The sequence below is a fragment of the Melospiza melodia genome, chromosome 3 (genome assembly GCF_035770615.1).
Source record: "Melospiza melodia melodia isolate bMelMel2 chromosome 3, bMelMel2.pri, whole genome shotgun sequence".
Lineage (NCBI taxonomy): Eukaryota > Metazoa > Chordata > Aves > Passeriformes > Passerellidae > Melospiza > Melospiza melodia.
This window is the reverse complement of record NC_086196.1, coordinates 9,870,770-9,888,252: the sequence shown is the minus strand read 5'-3', so window position 1 is coordinate 9,888,252 and position 17,483 is coordinate 9,870,770. Positions and strand designations below refer to the sequence as shown.

The following is a 17,483-nucleotide window of genomic DNA, read 5'->3' as shown; positions in this document are numbered from 1 at the left end:
AAAGGCCTTTTTTATTTCCTATATCCCATCTCCACATGAACAAGTAAAGAGTAAAGGAAGCAAAATACAGCCATTGGGAAAAGGCATTATACATTGCATACATGCAAAAATAAAGCTTGCAGAACCCATCCAGCAGAAAAAGTGGGATGCACAGGACTCTACTTCCCAGCTCTGTCTTTCCCTTTCTTGCTCCCAGGAGAGACAGAACAATGCTGAGTGGTTTTGAAAATTCCTTTTTTATCTCTGGTTAGTGGTCTCAACAATGGAGGGAAAGGCATAGGATCAGTGTGGGAGTAAATAAAAACGTGATCAAATATCATTTACACTCAAATCACAGCAAAGCTGACTCAAAATGGCATGGATGGAAAATGTTCTCTTCTAGGGTGAGAGGTGATCTAATGGTCCCTTTTCCCTGCAGCCAGCATAACATCAACTGGACATCGCAGAGCAGGTGAGTTGTCTGGTGGGCATCCAGCAGAAAGGCTGGTTTCCTATAGTATCCATCAATATTAGTTCAAGTCTTTCAGTGCCTAGAAAGGACAATTTCTCATCAAATCTTTCCTGTGGTTGGGATTTTGTATATTCTATTTCCAAGATGGCTCTCTGATGTTTAACAACAGGTGAGTTCCCACTGCAGCCATCTCCTGGAGCAGGAAAATCTTTGTTTACTACCCATTCACATTTTTACATAAAAACTACAAATCCCAGAGACTTTATGTCACACCTGGTTGACAATGGTTAAAAGGTTCAAGAGCTATTTTAAGGAAATATACCATACAATCACATCAGCTGTATTCTTCAAACAGCAGGTTAACACAGCTGATCAAAGGAGCAGCCAGCACCTGAGGCGGGCACTTCTTGATAATGATCTGCAAGTGGCACCAAACCCAGAGATTTGGGCCTGTGCAAAACTGGCCCAAAAAGCCCCAGACCAGGTGTCTCAGGTGGCAGCTGATAGGGGACATGCCACAGTACAGCCTGGGCTCAGCAAACTCAGGGCCTGCTTCACCTGAGCTTAAAGGTCAGTGGCCACTGACTTCTCATCTGCTGGAAACCAGCCCACTTGGGCTTAACTTAAAATCATAAAGCAGATTTGTCTCATGGGTTAGCAAAAAAATGTCAAGACTGAAAGGAAATTTGCCTTTGTTAACAATTTAAAACATACTTTCAAAGAATCCTCTTTAAGTTGCTTATGATTGAAACAACTGCACAGGAAAATCAATTCCCAAGAAACTACAGTATGGAACATATCATAAACACACACAATTAACTCCACTTTGGGTCTGACCAGATGCAAAAGGAAGGTAAGCTTTAAGAAGGAAACTGGGGGTACTGTGTAAATCAGGACAGTAGTCTCAAAGAATGTTTTTTTAAGAGAGAGGTCATCACACCAGCTGTAATGCATTTATACTTTTACAATCCAAGCTTAAAGGATACAGCATTCTATCTTCCACTTTCAGAAGCTGTAGACAAAAATCAGGACAGAAAAGGAATTCCATGAATCAAGGCCAACGGTAAGTTTTCTGCTAACTCAGCTGGGGATATTTGGAAAAGGTAGTGAACTTTACCCAATATGTCACATATTAGATTTATTTATGTAGAACAGAAGGGTTATAATGCTGGGGAAGAAGCAGGGAGTTGGACTAAATAAAACAAGGTAACATGTATATGTACAGGGCATTTTGTAATAAGGAAATTAGTATTTTACATTTTTATACCTCCTTTTATTTCTGTGTTTTACAAACACAGTGGACTTAACATATTGCACACTTTTCCTCTTGCAGGATGACCACATCATTCATTTCATACTAAAGAATAAAGCAGGAACAAAGCTGGATTTGTGGTTCTTTAGATATGCAACAAATCTTTTCTTCACTAGATGGCACCCTGTCTTCTCCTATGGATAAATGTTGAACGCGGCAAAAAGCAAAGGTTTCATTTTCACAGAAGAATATAAAATTATAGAGGACTTATTCTTTGTGCTGAATGATTTTACTGCTTCTTTTGTGTTCTACATCGTACTCCTTGTGTACTTGCAAGGATAAAGTTCTGCATCATAGACCTACCTCAATTATTTTACATTCAATATTTGTCTCAAAACTGATTATTGCCCAGAAATCTTCATGGGAGATGCACCCGTTACAGTGGCTCAGACTCTGAATTACATTTAAAGAGCTCAGAATAAATTATAAATATAAGAAATACTTCTATATTTTTCTTTCCAAAATAAGCATAGGTCTAGAATTGATGACAATACTGTCTCAAATTCTCAGCAGGTATAAATCAATTTGGCTTCACTGGAGTTGATTGATGCCAGGTGAAGATCTGCAACTGCAATTTAGATGCTGTCCTGCAGAGCACAGCTTGACTTGTTTTCTTTTTCTTCACTCCAAGGCATGATAATTGAGCTCATTTGGGCACGCTTCTCACTTCTTAGTCAAAACTCCCACCTGAGAATTGGACTTAAAATCACTGCACGTCTCTTTGCAATAATTCAAAATAATCTTTCAAAAACGGGGGGGAAAAAGAAAAAGAAAGAAAGCTGACTAAAGTCTTAAAGACTTCAGAGCTCAAAAGTCAATACAACATCAGTGATTACAACATGGGAACTGATGCAAGCAGAAGCAAAACACCACTCAGCTCCTTCATTTTTACTCTTACTGCCACTAGATGATAGTATGGTAACACCTGTATTGTTCAGCTGCACACCAGACCTTCTGTTGCTGAATTCCTGGCAGCACTCATGCTTTTATATGTAAAGAATATCCAGAAGCTCATCAATACTACATAGCTAGCCTTTGAATAGCAGGGCTTAATTATATCCCCTGTGACTTCATGCATTAATATACCCAGAGTGTGGTGGATGCTATTATTTGTCCTTAGACCCAAACTGGGCTTTATTTAGGCACAGAGATAATGCCAAATTGATCACCTCACTCTTTTTGTGAGTTACCCACCCAGAGCTGTAGTGAGACATTTTGATGGAAAGGGCAAGATAATTACATTTCCCTAGCAGGAAGCAGGGGAATGGCTGCAGGTAACATTTACATTCCGCCTCACGGGCATCCCACTCACTGCCAGTCATGCACATCCACTCACTGCTTCTTCCACCTTTTCCATTTTGTGCTCTCCCTCTTGAGAGGATTCCCTCCTCATCCAATAGAAAAGCTCTGGGCTAGGAGGAGACTCTCATCCAGAAAAACACCTTGAGCACACAACCGTGTCCTCTCCACAAACGCTTTCTCTCCCTTCTCACATAGTTTGTACTCTCCTATTACAGTAAAATTAAAACCAAACTGCTCTTTCTCACAGCTACTCTGTAAGTAAATAGTCAAAACCCTTCACTGCACAATTTTTTCCCTAAGTAAATCCTAAAACTCTGGTTTCTTTCTACCCACAATAAAATGGTCGGTTTTTCTCTTGGTAGGCTGGACAGACTCTCCCTGGCCAGGAATATGCATCCCAAAGGAGGGGTGAGTGGCCAGCTCCAATTTTGCACAAAACCTTCCCCTTCACAGTCAGTTTTACAAGCACTTCCAGGTCCCCACAGTGGAGAAAATCTCATCTCTTCTGGGATTTTGGGTGTGTACCCTGTGGCAGACATGTAGAGTGATGAACCTGTTGGCACCACAGGCAAGCCAAAAATTGAAAACCAGAATCTCCAGTGAAAAGACATTGGCCCTTGGACCAACAAAGACTAAGGGGATGCAGCTCAGAAAGTGCAAAGGGTAAAGTCACACATCATTACATTGTTGGCTAATTCTCTGCTCAAGGATTTGATTCAGTCAAGATCATTACAAGTCACTGAGTTTTCCACAGAAACTAGAACTGGATATAGGGAAACCCTGAATTTCTGCATTACTTTGGTTATTTTGACAAATTGTTGTTTTAATTCAGGATTAAAGTATATTTGTAAGATGTGCAGGTTTCAAAAGGCTTGTATTTATGTTATTTACTTATTGGTTTGGACTTCTGGAATAGTGCATAAACTACTAACTATATGGCATAATACTCAAATGAATAGTTTTCATAATCAGCAAGAATGTTTTCTATGTAATGTAGGTTGAACTATCTATTGTTTTGTACTCAAGGCATTTACAGTGTCATTGCAGGCCCAGGAGGAAAAACAATTCCAATGTCACAGTATTTTAGCATGTCAAACATAAGTCTTAAAAAAATAACTTGTTCCCATTGGAAATCAAGATGTAAAGAATAAAGTAAAATATATCAAACATTATAGAGATCACTGTTACTGACATGGTGTAAAATATATTAACAATATTATAAAAATCAAATCCCTTTATGTGTGAAAATAAAGCTTTAGAACTTGGAAATTCAATTCTGAAAAATTCTAAAAGTAAACATCTTGAAAAATGTCTACTTCAAAAGTCTTCCTCCATTATGAACCTTCATCATATTTTACAATTAAAATTATTTTAATATCATCTTCTTTCGCTTTTCATAAAGAACTGTAACAAAACAATGAACAATGAACTGGCATCATATTTGAACTGGCATTTCCTCAGCTTATTAAAAATGAAGCACTCCATTTTACTTACATGAATAAGGATGCTCTATATATACCACATATGAATATTAATTTTTTTACAGTTCTTCTCTGTGATACAAGAACGTTTAAAACCCACAGTCAGGGAGAAGTTCTGCTGCTAACAAACCTGCAACAAACCCATATTTACAGGGATAATCATGTCAGCTGTCAGAGCACAGTGAGGAGCAGCTGGCTCACGAGGGATGGTGAGCCAGGAGCGGAGCAGAACAAGGCAAGTGGGAGCAACACTTTCCACCAAGCAGTGAGGCTGTGGGGTGGCAGATCGGGATGGTGATCAGGATCAGACATGATCCAGCACTCTCCCAAGATGTCCCCTTGGACTGAGCCACTTAAATGCTTTATCTCCTCCAAGCCCCCTCCCAGAAGGGCAGTGCACGTCTGCCCTGCCATCAGTACTGCAACACACAGCTAAAGGTGCAGAGTACAGCTGAATGAAATCCACATTTTATGTGAAGAAGTCATTCAAAAACCTGAATGGGTGACTATATTAAATAAGAAAAAATACTGCTAATTTTGCCTTTTTTAAATGCCGTAGAATGCCCTTTATTCAAGAATAAAATAAAAAAGGGCTTTGGGGATATATTTATGAGGAAATATTATTTATCAAATATAGAGCATATAAGAATAGTCTGAGAAACACTTGTGCTTGCCAGACAGACATGTTCCAAAGGCTTCTGCAGAGCTACACAAAATGAGTAATTATATTACAATTGCAGGTTTTAATGCACATGGAAAACACCCCAAGTAAAATTAATTTTATTTTTTAAAAAAACAATAGCACCAAATTCTAGGGAGAATAATGGAAACCTTACCAAGCATGTCAGCAGGCTTCATGCAGGCTGAGCACTACATGCAACATTGATTTCTGCCTCCAGCAAGGGTCTACCTACAGGCATCAGCAACTAGAGGGTGAAAGAAATTATGAAGGGCTCATTCATTTCCAATGCCTCCATCATTTCCCACCCAGTTCCTCAAAGGGGTAAATATCAGATGTGCTGTTGTTGCCCCTTGCAGGACAGCTACAGATCTTATGCACTAGCCCTGCTCCCTTTGCCCAAACGGTGAAATAAAAGCTGCTGCAGCCAGCATACAGGTATCTGACAATGAAACTAATGTACTTTCTACCTCACATATCAAGCACTGAAAAAAAATATCCTGAAGAACATGAAAACTAGGAAAAAGAAATGTTTTTCCATTGCTCTTACTTTTTATCCTAAATTTTAGTAGAAATTGAGACTGTTTAAATGCTACACATATCTAGGAAATCTTTAAAACCTGATGTGACTTCAGCTAAAATAGGAGCATTTGGCATCTCAAAAAGCTTCCTATCTCCCTAAAAGGCCTCTTTTCATCTTTCTGAGGAAACTGAACAATACAACAGAAACTTTCAAAACCTAGGTGAAAAACAGCACACATAATGAGGGAGCTTCAAATATCTGTATCTCAGGTTTGGACTGTTTTAATATAGCAACAATGATTTGAGAAAAGTATGTTGGAGATTTAAATGGTTTCTGAGGATTTCTATAGCAGGCAGGAAACAATCATGATATTCAAAGCACTACTCTAAACAAATTGCTCTACTGGAATTGTTACTCCCTGCAAATTCTATAGAGTCTTTGAATATTACTGTAGAAAGAGATTCACATTATTTAATAGATTTCAATATGCAGTTGGAAGAATGACTAACACACAGGTATTATACCTATCTTTATTAAAAGAAAAGAAAGCAATCAAAGGAGCCATTCATTTTGAGTGATTTCTCTGGAGCTGGACTGATATTCAAATACTATAGGATACTATAGTACTGCTAGTCATCTTCAAAATTAATAGCAAACATATATATAAAGGAGAGAGATTTACAGAGTAAATATATCAAACAAAACAGTTTGTTCTCTTAGGTATATAAATCAAATAATGTCAGTGTCTGTGGATATGAACAACATTGTGTGGTCATTGATTGTTTACATGCTGCAGCACAGCAGAGTTTATGAGTTGGTTTCCTTGCTGTAATGAAATCTCTGGGACCACATGTCAAATCCACTGTGGATACCCTTTACATCAATCTGCCATAATGATCAGATATGTATTTTGACCAGAATGTTATGCAAGGATCATTTATCCTTAAAAATTAGCTTAAAACACTATGCAAGGTATTCCTAAAGAAGCACTGTTAGAGATTTTGCTTTTTCTTTTGTCTGTTTTTCCTATGCCTAACAGTGAGATGAGGTGGCATGCAACTGGCTCCTGGGAAGATTTAAAGTAATTCATCATTTATTTTGTGAAATTATTCTGGGTTGTTTTTTTTTTTTTAATCTACATCCCTTTTTCGATCACATGCAATTGTAAATTTGGTAAATAAACTATATGTGCAAAGTTATTTATTACTGCTATATACACAGGAAAATTTTGGAAACTTTTCTGCTTTTCAGGGGATTGTTTTAACAATCTGTGTAAACATGTAAACTGTTTTTTTACTAAAAGGAACTGATCCCTAATGTGTTTTCATGAGCTTATTGCATATATATGAAGTCTGCCTTAAATTGTGGAGGGCTGGTAATTTTGCTTGTTTTGTAACAAGATGGACCAAGATTATCTTAAAGAAATGTGAAACATTTACTTTAGGAAATTATTTAGGGCCTGAAATACTTCATGCACTGAATCATTTTCAACTGAGGAATGAAGAAAATCAAATTGTTACTTTTACATTTAGCCAACCCCAAAACACCATCTGGATGGAAATCCTCTAAGTACTAAATTATAAGAATTTTCATAACATAGAAGCATGGAATCATAGAATAGTTGGATTGGAAGACACCTTAAAGGTTACTTAGTTCCAAGCCCCTGCCATGGGCCGGGACAGCTTTCACTGGATTTTTTCCTCCCACAGCACTAAAATTCAGTTTACTTAAATGCTTTTTGGTCATACATCTGTGAACAGTTTAATGAAGAAACATTATAAAATTGGTAGGAATCTTGATTTTTGGTTTGCTTTGGCCAGTTTAAAAAAAAATAAAAAAAAACCAAAAACAACAAATGTTGTAACATTCAAAAAACTGACTAATATTTGTACTTATTAACTGGAGTATACAAAATACGTCTTGTTGCCAAAATATCCCTGTAGCACTACAAGTTATTAGCTTTTATAACTACAAATTTTACTAAGATAAAAGAATATCAGGAACCTAATTCTTACCATTCAAACTAGAGGCCAAATTCTGCCTTCCCTTACAGTCATGCAATCACAGTTGTTAACTGTTGTAAGGGCAAAATTTAGCCCCAAAGCACATTTTTATCTAAACACATATATTTTCCTACAAAAAAAAAAAGCCAACCAAGCTATGCCTTATTACTGCTCTTCCCTTCTGAAGGGTAAATTCTGATATTTGAAATACCTCAACTGTATTTACAGCTGTACAACTCCGACACCGCATACTTGCAGAACTTCACTTGTTCTCTATAAACATGGAGTAACTTGTACCATCGTCTTAAACATTTTTCTTAAAACAGAGAAGGAGCAGAGCAGCTTAGACATTCTCTTTGTCGAACTCGCACACGAAATACATGGTAATGTGACAGGCAACATCATTCCAGCCCCCCGAGGCCACCATCTCCACACAGTCCTCCTCGTCGTAGGCGTTGTTGGGCTCCCCGCTGCGCCATTTGTTGAAGGTCTGCATGGGCGACCGGTCGGAGTAGACGAAATTCCCCTCCTTCTCCAGGTCGTTAATCCCAATGAAGACCCTGGTGAGCCCGGCTTGGTTGATGTACGAGGCGATGAGGTTGTTGGCAGTCTCGTCCTTGGGCATGCCCAGCGTCCCTCCTCGCCCGTGGCAGTACAGCTGGGCCTCCTTGTACCTCTTCTCCTCCTTGACCAGCAGGTAGATCTTATTGTCGGTCTCGCGCACGCCGGCGACAGCTGCGGGGGAGGGCAGTGCTGAAAAGTGAGCACTCGCATTTCTATAAACCAAGTCACTGCGCACCCCAAAAGAGCTTCACAAAGCAGAGGTGGAATGGCGGCACTCTTTACGAGTGGTTACACCGATAAAATGGGGCAAAAAGAAAGGAAAGTAGTTGTATCAAATTAACCTACCATTTTTTATGAATTTTAGTTCTGTCATCAGCTGGGCTACTTGAATATCCATTTCACCAATAGCCTTCCTTAGCTGACTGCACTCACAAGGGATGCCTGTGAAATGATATAGATACACCCAAATAAAAAAGCTACCTAATTTCAACAATTATCTTTATGAAAAGGCCCGGCGTGGCAGCTCTGGAGAAAGCTGTCTTGCAAGTAACAGACAGAAAATTAGAGCCTTCACTACCCTGCACCATTATGTGATTCTCAGGGGTGTCTGGGCCTGTGCAGAACAGATCAGTTCACTTCCTCTGAATCTTCCATCCTGAATAATTAGCACTAACCTAAACACAGATAGATATTCTCACAGAGAATATCTATCACAGAGATAGATATTCTCTGCAAAACACCCACAATATTTTTTAACTAAAAATGTTTTCCAAAAATTCCCATTTTCAGTAAAATTATTTTCCTTAGTTTTCTCAATGATTTCTTTCACAGGAAAAACATTGTTTGCAAGTTCTTCACAAGGAATATATCCCAGCAGATCCAAAATTCCAGCACATATTGCACATAATTACCTGCAAAATTACCTGTGTTTTTGAAAGTACAGAATTTACAATACTTCTGACAATAAAATTAGACACTAGAAAATCGTCTATTGACCCAAATTAGGGTATAGGTTTGACAAAGATAATCTGAATGTGAATACTAAAAGAATAATTGTTACATCTCTGGCCACAAATCTCAAATTGAGGATCAATTACCATTTGCATCTATTGCAGTTTGCAGTTCTGTATGTATTATAAAAATCTGCATTGGACTACCCAATTACTCTGCTCAGTTGTGTAAGTCAGTCTAAGCACAGGGTACCTGCCCTGCAAAACTGTGCATGCTGGCCAGGTGCACAGCATGCTGGCTCAAGAATTACAGTGACAAATAATGTTCTCATGAGAAATCTAATCTGTGCACCCCCAATGCACTCTGCGAGGAAGGGATTAATTCAGTCCAATCCAAACCTGCCACTCTTGCAAGGCTTGCACTCATGCTGTTTCCCTAGAACATTTTACACCTCTGGAAGATCCATGCACCTCCATATAAGAATCTGAAGAGAGGGTGACAGGAAGACTGAGTCAGGCTCTGCTTGGTGGTGCCAAGCAATAGGACAGGAGGCAATGGGCAGAAACTGCACATTGCACAGGAAGTTCCTCCTGAACATGAGGAAGAACTTTACTGTGTGGGTAGCTGAGCACTGGAAGAGAGTGCCCAGAGGAGTTGTGGAGTCTCCATCCCTGGGGATATTCAAGAACTGTCTGGACACAATCCTGAGCCATGTGCTCTGGAATTACCCTGCTTGAGCAGAGGTTGGACCAGCTGACCCAATGAGGTCCATTCCAACCTGACCCATTCTGCAATCTGTATTCTTGACAATCTCCTGCTCCTATAACTATAATCCATGGATGAGCAGGAGCATCCAACCTGCTCCTTTGTGTTGACTGGAACACAAAGAGAGATATGCAGAGATATCCCATTGCCCTGGTGATGAATGATGCAGACAGTCTGACTTCAGTTCCCACCAGGCTTCTGGAGAGATTACTCCTCAGAGATAGTATGAGATACTGTTTTAGCATATACACTACAAGTCCAGCAACTGCTGCAACTTCAATGATTTTAAGCCGTTTGAAAATATCACAGTGAAATATTACAGTTCCAATGAAAAAAATAATTCATTATTTCCCCCAATATGTAAACAGATGTATTTTTAGAGATGTCTTTCACATAAACAAGGTGTGTTATGGATTACCTGGGTCACCATTAGGACCTGGTGGTCCTATGTCACCATTATCTCCTTTTTCACCTGAAGACAGGAAAAATAACATAATGTTAATGCTGCCTTTTCTGTCAATAGTTCATTTAGCATTTATCTATTTTTTCACTAGTAAAATTCAAACGTGGAAAGTAGAAATATGCCCAAGCAAAAATAAAGACTTTTCTGTCCCAGTTATTCCACAATAAAGGCCAGCCATAGCTATGAAACTTGAACCCAAATAATATGCACCAATATCCACTTCTTGACATTCATAAACTTCACAGAACCAGTAAATTCAGATGCTGTAGAGGGAAAAAGGCTGGATTTCCCTAAATTTTGAATCATGATCTAGATTATTAGGTAAATGCTGGTCCAAATGACTTAACCAGTATCACATAGGAAGCCTATGGAGTAGTCAACCATCTTCTAACTCTTAAAAGTCTGCCAAAGTACAGCACATCTTCCCATCTTCTTTAACTGTCCACACTTGTGTGACAGTGCAAAGTTCTTTATTTATCCTCAAACCAGGATACTCACAGTGCTTTAAGACTAAATATGCTGATGTCACAGCAAAGGTAACTGGTTAAGAAATCTCAGTGACCTGGCTGACTACAATGTGAGAAAATTCCTACTAAGGTAAACTGTGAGACTTGTTAGCCATTTTTCAGTGGCTAAACTTTTCTCAAACATAAACGATTGCATATTTTTCACCTGAAACACAAATGGAGAAATAGAATTAAACCTACCTTTTGAACCAATAGGACCAATTTTTCCATGACGTCCTATGCTGCCTTTCTGTCCTTTGTCCCCCATTTCTCCTATACATAACAGAAGGATGAAAGGCACAAGGTAGCAATGTAGTCTGATTCATTCCGATTCTACTATGTTTGCAATATCAGTTTTTAAAATGAACAAATTCTATACCCCAAATATTCATTGAACTCCAGAGGCCTAGCTCAATCCTTGTGAAGAACTTACATACAGCAACCTAGATAGTGATTTTATCTTTGCTAAACAATTGACATCAACAAGGCATGAAGGTGTACTTATCAACAGTTCTTGTTTGAAAACCAGTGGAAAAGCTTTTCCAAACTCTTTCAGTGGATCATGACAGAATTATGTCGAAAATACAGAGGATTGTTGCATTCAAACATGGATCAGCAGATTAAAACTGTTATGGAGTTGAGAAGACCTAAAGGATCCAAGCACGACTGACATTTCATCTCAGACAGAAATTCTGCTGTAACTGAGGGCTGGCTTTGGGCTTAATGACCTATTTATACAACACAAATACTGTCATATGAGACAGGTTTCCCTCTGTACCACACTGTTAGAGGAGAGCAGGTATGGAGGGGCTGCAGGGATGAATGCCTGCTGAGGCTCCCATCCTGCAGAAATCTAAGCCCAAAACTGCTTCAGGAAATATTTATGAAGTTGTTTTCAATGACTGTTGAAAAGATTGTTTCTTTGCTGAAAGCAACATCTGCTATGCTCTGGTCTGCTACACAGGTGCAAGGAAACAATGAGCCAAGCTAGGAGGAAAATGCACCAGAGGGATCCAGCAACTGGACTCGTGCAAACTGTCACAGCTCAGCCTCAGCTGTGGATCCAAGACAACTGAAGATCTGCTGCCCCCTGTTGCTATTGCATTTGGAGAGACATTCGTATTTTTGAAAGCTGGATAATTTTATTAGCCATTTTGTCATTACCATTAACTTAAGGTGAAATCAATAACAAGTTTCAGAATATAAACTGATCACTGGTGGGCTAAGAGATGTTATATCTATTACTCCATGAAGTCTCAAGCAACCCTTGTCCCTTGATGGCATGAGCCAGAAAGAAACCATTTCCTCTGAACTGAGAGAAGCTAAATGTGAGTGGTTTGTTGGTATGATTAATTATTGGCAAGTCCTTCAATCAATCATTTTCCTTTGTTTCTAACAAGTATCAAATTCAGACACTACTGGACACAGGCTTTCACCAGAAAACAAAAATATATTTCTCTTATCTATTCCTACTGGAAGTACCAGCTTGTAATCAGTTTATCAAGTTGCTCTGAAAATTATGTCTCTTGTTTTGCATATTATTGAATTGGGATTACCACACTAAAGATTATCAGATGTTTGAATTCTTTCTCTTTTCAGGCTGCTATACCTGAAATTAAATAAACTCATTGATCTAATCTGTAAATAAAATAAAATATATAAAATTATTTCACTTTCTTTCTTGTAGACATTGCCTAGAAAATGAACTGCTTCTCAGTCACAGCCAGTAAAATCCATGTGCTCTGCTCAGAAGTAAAAGGAAGGTGTGTTATCTCTAGCAATGAAGACATACATTAAATCTCCTTTCCTCATTAAAAGAATTGTTCACACTTGGGTTTCTCTTACAGTGACTAACCCCTGCTTCCACTCCAGGGGCTTGCTTATTCTGCTTCTTCTGCAGAATAAATCACAAAGTTTCAAGAGAAACCCATCTGCCTTGAGGGTTTCAGAAGTTTTAATACCTTTTGTAAAGCCCTTTTTAGTGGCCCTATGGTTGTCAAAAATGCAGTCTGAGGAGTCTTAACGAAATTGGGAAGTGATAGCTGGAAAGAAATTGGGACAATAAAAGAAATTAAGTCTCCATAGACCAAAAATAGGAAATCAAACACAAAGAGTGAATAAAGAATTGAAGAAAGTCATCTGACATGTCTCAGATGGAGGTGGCATACATTGGATCCAATTATAGAAGATTTAAAGGATTTGGGAAGGAATTGAAGAGAAGGAAATTCTAAATTATCTTCTTGGTGGCTTTTTCAGGCCCACAAACAAGTGAAGAAATAAAATTCCAGAGATGAATGGTGGGCTGCAAAACAAGTGAAAAAACGAGGCGTTGCACTCTGTGCCATACTATAAATGGGGGTCACAGAATATGAGCAATCTCATCAGGATTATTTGGAAGAGACAAGAAGGTATAAAACTACCTCAAAAATAAAAAGGCATCTAAAAGACAAATTAGCAGAAATGCAAATTCACCATGTCACAGACAAATTTAATCGAATCATGGTAAAAAGAAGACAGCAGTGGTTTTCTTTCCAAACTTAAGGATTTTAAGACAAATCAAATCAAATCCATGATTTGACATAGAGGACATCACAGACACCTACCTAACAAGGAAAGTAGAAGTGTACCAAACCACACCAAAGGTCTCTTGAATCTAGTGCCATCTTTAACAGCAATCTGCAGAGGATACTTTGGAAGAGAACATAATATATAGATGAAGATTAAAAAGTCTTTCCCTCAGTACACCTCAATAGTCTTGCAGCAGTCAGCATTCCCAATGCAAATAGATTGCCTGACTTGAATGAGAATGATATTTTTAAAGGATATAATGATGCTACAGTAGTAATCTGCATTCAGGACACTTCATTTTTAAAAAAACTATTGGCAACTGGAAATCAGAAAATTCCAAATATGTCAACAGGCTACAGAACTGCTACAGAACTGAAAAATATAAATTATCCACACTAATGAAGGTCAGCGATTGGTGAGGAAACCACCAATTGCTGAGGAACTTGCTCTTGGTAGGTGGCTACAAGAAGTTACATCTTATCATAGAATTATGAAATGAGCAGAGTTGGAAGCAACCTTTAAGATCATCTAGTACCAACCCCCTTCCATGGGCAGGGACACCTTCCACAAGACCAGGTTACTCAGGGCCCCATCCAACATGCTCTTGAACACTCTTTGAAGGATGGAGAATCCATAGCTTCTCTGGGAAACTTGTTCCAAGGTCTCACCATCCTCACAGTAAATAATTTATTCCTTATATCTAACCTAAATTTGCCCACTTTCAATTTAAAGCCATTCTTCTTTGTCCTATTATGACATGCCCTTTCTGGCTTTCTTGTAGATCCCCTTTACTGGAAGAGGCTCTAAGATCTCCCTGGCACCTTCTCTTCTGCGTGTTGAATAAGACAAACTCTCTCAGCCTGTCTTCAAGGCAGAGGTGTCCCATCCACCTCTGATCATCTTTGTGGCTGTCCTCTGGACTTGCTCCAGCAGGTCCATGTCCATTTTATGTTGGGGGCCCCAGAGCCAGGGCTCTCATGAGAGTAGGGTAGAGTGGGAGAATTATTTCCCTCAACCTGCTGCCCATGCTGCTGTTGATGCAGCCCAGGATGTGGTTGGATTTCTGGGCTGCAAGGGCACATGGCCAGCTCGTGTTGAGCTTCTCTTCAACCAACACCCCCAAATTCTTCACCTCCAGACTCCTCTCAATCCATTCTCTGCCCAGTCTGTGCTTGGGATTGCCCCAAAACAGATGCAGGAACTTGCACTTGGTCTTGTTGAACTTCTCGGGTCCACCTCAAGCCTGTCCAGGTCCCTCTGGGTGACATTCCTTCCCTCCAGCGTGTTGACTGTGCCACACAGCTTGGTGGCATTGGCAAACCTACTGAGGGTGCACTCGATCCCACCATCTGTGCCACCAACAATGTTAAACAGATATTCTTACATGAATGAACAGTGCATAAGCACAGGAGGCATTGTATATAGCTGGGGCAAAAAAATTTCATCCAGCATTAGCCACCCTAAAGTTCAGGATTTTAGTCTAAGATATTTATCTAAACTCCCACAGTAGGCAATGGAAAAATAAACACCTCTGAGTAGGGATCCCTCCCACTCATGTTAGACAGGTATCATAATCAGAATAGTTAGAAAACTTGCAAAGGAAACTAAAGCTAGTGAGAAAAAATCTAATCTAGAGAGGCACAGAAATGTTTAAAGGATTTAAAAGTACATTCAAAGCCAAAATAGTACAGTACATTCCTGAATGGACGAGTTTCTATTTGGAGGCAAGCAAAGAAAAATAAGAGCCCTCATGAAACATTATCTCACTAGAATTATGTTAACAACATATTACCAAGCTTCTTCAAACCAGTGGCCCCTCTAGCCCAAGCCTTTGTTTCCTGTGATGGCAGCAGAAGGTGCAGTCCAGGAAGATCCCACAACCACAACCACTATCTGCAGGTGAAATTGCTGGATCTGTCCCCAGCAGCTTCAGAGAGGGCCTCCTGGTCAGGTATGATGGGATCTGGTGATTCTGTAAGCTTGATTATAACCTCCTCAGACTACTCTGTACAGACACAAGAGTCTCAGTCTATCCAGTTTCTCCTTATGAGGCAGCTCCTCTTTTTCACATTTTGGTGTCCATCTCTTACTTCTCAAGTCTTTTTTGAGAGACAAAGGCCAGAAGAACATTCTTGAGACAGTGCATGTCAGGCCTTTGTACAGAACAAGATCAGCTGCAAAAGAAGCTTCCTGTTTTGTCCTTTGTCCTTTTGTCATCCTTCTGTGATGATGGGCAGTGTTCTGTTGGCCTTGGGACTCTTGCTAATGACTTCAGAGCAATCCTTGAGTTTTAAGTGATAGTTTGGGGTTTTGGCATCATTTGACATGGATTAAATCATGCATCCCTGATTTCCCCAGGCAATATATTTATTTACATTGAAGCCCATCTGCCACCTTTTTGCCCACTCAGTTTAGCAGTATTTTCTCAAAATCCTATTGAGTTCAGGTGGAACTGAAAGACAGTTTTGAACCAGATACCCACTTTGTGCATTCACAGCTGTCAATGTCAGGACTTTTGTATGGAATACTGCCTGCAGCACTCCTTAGCGAGCAATAAATTCATGTAGAAATTGACTCAGAAATGCAAAGGATTGATTGATTACATATTAATGAGCAATCAGTAATAATAAAATATAAATTAAGATATTATTACCTCTTTTTAGAATTTGATTATACAAATGACTGAGCACTCTGGCTCCAATCCAGTTAAATTAATGAGTCTTCTCGTCTACTTAAGAAGCTGTGGCTGTATTAGTAAACTAAATGCCTGGGATTATTTCCTGGCAGTGGGAACCAGGTAGTCAAGAATGGGACACCTCATGATACTAAATTGTCTTACTCTTCAAGCCAAGATAATCTTGCAAGCTGCTCGTTGTGTTAGCTCCCAGAATATACCTGGGAAAGTGTTAGCTGGCAAAAGCCAAAATCACTGTGTTAACACTGCAAAGGTAGAGACAATTGAGTTCCAAGCCCAAGAACAGTATGTCAGACTGCATCACATACCATTATAGTTGTACATAAATTAAGTACAATGTATAAAGGCTGAAATTAAAATACAAAAATAATACACATTTTAAATGGTTATGGCTCTAAGAAAATTGAAATATCTTGAAGAACATAATTTTAATGTTCTGTTCCTTTAATGTTACATTCCAAGTGTAAATCCACTTTGCCCTCCTTATTTTGATTGCTGTAAGGCACTCTGGGAATATTCACAGAATGGTACTGGTACAGAACTGCCTGTGTGGAATTTGAAAACATGGAAATTATGGCCTCACAGACTGCACCAGGACTCAGTTAAATAACTGAGTTTGCTCTCATCATGGGAGAGCACAGAACAGCCATCAGTGCAAGTGGGGAAGTTAATTCTGCGAACTTCACAGCCTAAAACTTACACTGCTTTAATCTGAAACAGCCATTGTACTCAACCCAGTGCCCCATGCTTTACATAAGGCCAACACAGTTTTATATTCTGCTGACATGCCATGCATCATAATTGACCTATACAATTAATTAAAAGCAATGAGGAAAGTAAGTGGAATTTAACCTTAATCAGCACCCAAAGACATCAGTATCTCTGATGTCACCCTGAAGCATCAGGACAGTCAGAACAAGATTAATTTCAGGTAAGCACCAGAAAGTTTTAATTTTTAATTTTTCTGAGTTACCAAAATCTGAAAATATTGTGAGGAAAGATATGATAAAAACATCTGCAGCACTTTCTGATCTTGAGCTGTTCAGGTCAAATATGCCATAAGAAGATAGCTTCTTTTGTAAGCTATTTTATGGTTATTATACACCTATGAAGTTCAAAGAAACTGAGTACATTTTCTTAGATGAACGTGCTAGAAAATGAAACAGAGAAAGGGGAAAGAAAAAAAATAAAAGAAAAAAGATTAGTGTGATTTTGATGAT

General features: G+C 39.0%; 1 protein-coding gene across 5 annotated transcripts in view; it reads right to left on the bottom strand.

Annotated features, from left to right (window-relative positions):
• Positions 1–6,264: 6,264 nt before the first annotated feature.
• The window catches only part of COLEC11 (collectin subfamily member 11), a 45,381-nt gene continuing 34,162 nt past the window's right edge, over positions 6,265–17,483 (bottom strand). For 3 of the 5 annotated variants that reach the window (XM_063150800.1, XM_063150798.1, XM_063150799.1), the window contains exons 4-7: positions 11,202–11,273; positions 10,450–10,503; positions 8,661–8,756; positions 6,265–8,504 (exon numbers count right to left, since the gene is read on the bottom strand). In XM_063150800.1, the coding sequence (XP_063006870.1) occupies positions 8,095–8,504; positions 8,661–8,756; positions 10,450–10,503; positions 11,202–11,273 (632 nt within the window). In that variant the 3' untranslated portion in view covers positions 6,265–8,094. The remainder of the gene's footprint in view (positions 8,505–8,660; positions 8,757–10,449; positions 10,504–11,201; positions 11,274–17,483) is intronic. The other 2 variants (XM_063150801.1, XM_063150802.1) reach the window with 2 other exon arrangements.